Source organism: Daktulosphaira vitifoliae, unplaced genomic scaffold, assembly GCF_025091365.1.
Source record: "Daktulosphaira vitifoliae isolate Bord-2020 unplaced genomic scaffold, ASM2509136v1 Scaffold_5, whole genome shotgun sequence".
Lineage (NCBI taxonomy): Eukaryota > Metazoa > Arthropoda > Insecta > Hemiptera > Phylloxeridae > Daktulosphaira > Daktulosphaira vitifoliae.
The window spans coordinates 3627806-3630649 of NW_026099576.1; the positions used below are offsets into that span (position 1 = coordinate 3627806).

Sequence of the window (2844 nt, forward strand, 5' to 3'; positions counted from 1 at the left end):
ATGAGAAATAATATTTTTTAATAATCCCTTTTTCATTCGACATACTTTATCTTAATCAGGGTATTAATAAGAAACTAGCAGATAATGTAGCTTTTGTAATTATCCACCAATTTCTTAGAATTAAACACTATCTACTGATTTGCATCGAAGCGTTTCTTATGATAGTGATTTTAATCACTGTCAGATTAAATCTATACTGGACCCAACTATGCAACGTCCCCACTATGCCGCGACTCCACTGTGCTGGGTTTTTTTAAACCCTACTATGTCCTTTTTTTAAAATAGTTGAAAACACGTGGGTTATTAAAGTTGATTATATAGCCAGAAAATAATCTACATTATATGAATAAGAATGGATATGTTATAATCATGCTTAACTGTTAAAAAACCATGTCAAATATCAAAACAACAAATTTCTTTAGAATATAAAATACAATATATTTTTATTAATATATTTAAACATAACAATATTCTAATATATTGTAATAATAATTCTTTAATTTTATTAATTTATATGTTCATGAGTAGGTGTATAATATATAAGCTAGGACATCATGTGGATTTACCGTGCCCTAGGTATGAATGTAGGAGGTTTGCGCGTCGGTGGGATATGGTAAAAGGCATATACAACAAATGTGACTTGTATGTCTACGGGTGACAGCGACCTATGGATTGCGGCTAGTTTGTGAATTACAATTGATAATACAGAATTCGTTCATCAGCGTGGAATGATGTTAACCTCGTCTGAAGAAAGGTCGTGTAGTTGTATTGTACTTTGACAGTAAAGACCTCAGGTGCGAAATTGTGAGCGTACACACCTTTTGCGATTATTAAATACAACAGTGTTTACTTATTATATTTATTTACGTTAATGTCTGAAGAACTCCTCATATTAATGATTGGGTACAGTTTAAGTGTATTTTTTTATCATCTTCGGCAAACCCTAATATATGCGACAGCGGTATAGTACCAGAAAAATATGTACAGTCGAAAAAGTCTTTATTTACTCCAGTAGTAGTATTCCCATGCTACAGTAGGTAGTTCGTTAATATAGTGGGGCTATATGAGCAATAGCCTTTCAAAGTAGATGTAACGCCCAGGTTGTGTACTTTTTGTATTTGAGTACCGTTTATTTTATAACGTATTTCAAAAAATAAATATGCGAGTTCATTGTTATTAAATCTAGGACTGGACTCCATACCATCAGGTTTTTTCACTTCACCTTCCATGTACAAATAACTGGCATTTGGTAAAGTGTAGCGGTCCATGTTGCGAATTTCAAATCGTATGTTATCATTTGTAAGGTGACAAAAGTATCTATTTATTTTTTGTCTATTTGTATATATATATATATATTTGTGTTGTGCCGAATGCGGACTGCGACGGTGTTTGTCGGTAAAATTATCATGAAGAGGTGTTGTGATTTGTTTATGCGCGTGCGAGATAGTCAGCTGTGTACTACTTCAGACCGGTTCAAGGACAGCATTTGTGTGTACATTCACCCCGCTCCTTTCCCATCTTGAACGTCATTTGCACTGCTCACCGCATACATTATCGCCTTATGATTTAAATTGTTCTTAGTAATTTCCGGCACTGGGTACTAAGTTTTTTTTTACCCCTACTCTAAAGGCTAGCCGTGTTGTCGTCAACGGACCGCCGGGTCAAACGTCGGACTGGTGGTCGGAAATGGTACGCTAATTTTCGTCCGTAGCGGTCTTTTTTGTTGTGTGCGCTACAACTATAATAGTTGATTTTTTTTTGTTTTACGTGAGTGTCCGATATTTTTTTAATATGTAATTTTTTATTTATGGCGTCGGCTAATCATGCATCCACTTTCTGTAGCCCTTCGGGGCGGGTAATGTATACTGTAATGTATACATCTACTTTGAAAGGCTATTGCTCATATAGCCCCGCTATATTAACGAACTACCTACTGTAGCATGGGAATACTACTACTGGAGTAAATAAAGACTTTTTCGACTGTACATATTTTTCTGGTACTATACCGCAGTCGCATATATTAGGGTTTGCCGAAGATGATAAAAAAATACACTTAAACTGTATCCAATCATTAATATGAGGAGTTCTTCAGACATTAACGTAATCATTTTTATCTCATTATTACTTATTAATTACAATTTAATAAGTAATTTCTAATAAACTATTCATTTTTTCATAGTATATGCATCCTTCTTATATAATAATGTACCCCCACATGTAGATTTACTCTTAACCCCCCATACTTGTGATATCTTCTGTACTAGATAAGAGAGTGAGGAGAGCACGCTCAATTATACTCATGACCTTTTTGGGATTGAGGACTCATTAGCCTTTCATCATAAACTCTTGGCCGTGTACACCGCCCATCTTCCTAATGAGAGAAAACGGCTGGGGCTGTTTTAGGGGGTATGGCAATCATACATTCATAAATGACAAATTATGTATTACTTTAAGTCCTATACAAAGCTGAGAATATATTGATTTTACTATGATGCTTTTGTTATGTATACCGCTACTTTTTTCAACTTCTAATAGAAAAATACCCATAAAAAGTACAATTAATAAAATCTACTAATTTCAATATGGTTTTACTTTTAAACTTAATTTGGTATAAAGGAATCAAGAAACACCAGTGGATTTAAGAAAACCCTAACTTTTCCGGTAATTATTATTTATTTTTATTTATTTATTATAACAAAATATTTTTATAATATAATTTAATAATAATTCTTTAATTTAATTGTTCATACAATCATACATTAATAAATGACAAATTATATATTATTTTAATTCCAATACAAAGCTGAGAATATATTGATTTTACTATGATGCTTTTGTTATGTT

The 2844-nt window shown here is 32.7% G+C and overlaps 1 protein-coding gene across 5 annotated transcripts in view; it reads left to right on the plus strand.

Moving 5' to 3' along the window:
* LOC126906724 (uncharacterized) overlaps positions 1 to 2844 on the plus strand; it is a 46229-nt gene that overhangs the window by 13964 nt on the left and 29421 nt on the right. Inside the window, exon 4 of one of the 5 annotated variants that reach the window (XM_050687491.1) lies at positions 2617 to 2661. The exons of the other annotated variants lie outside the window; for them this stretch is intronic. Coding sequence (XP_050543448.1) covers positions 2617 to 2661 — 45 coding nt within the window. The remainder of the gene's footprint in view (positions 1 to 2616; positions 2662 to 2844) is intronic. 5 annotated transcript variants of the gene reach the window in all.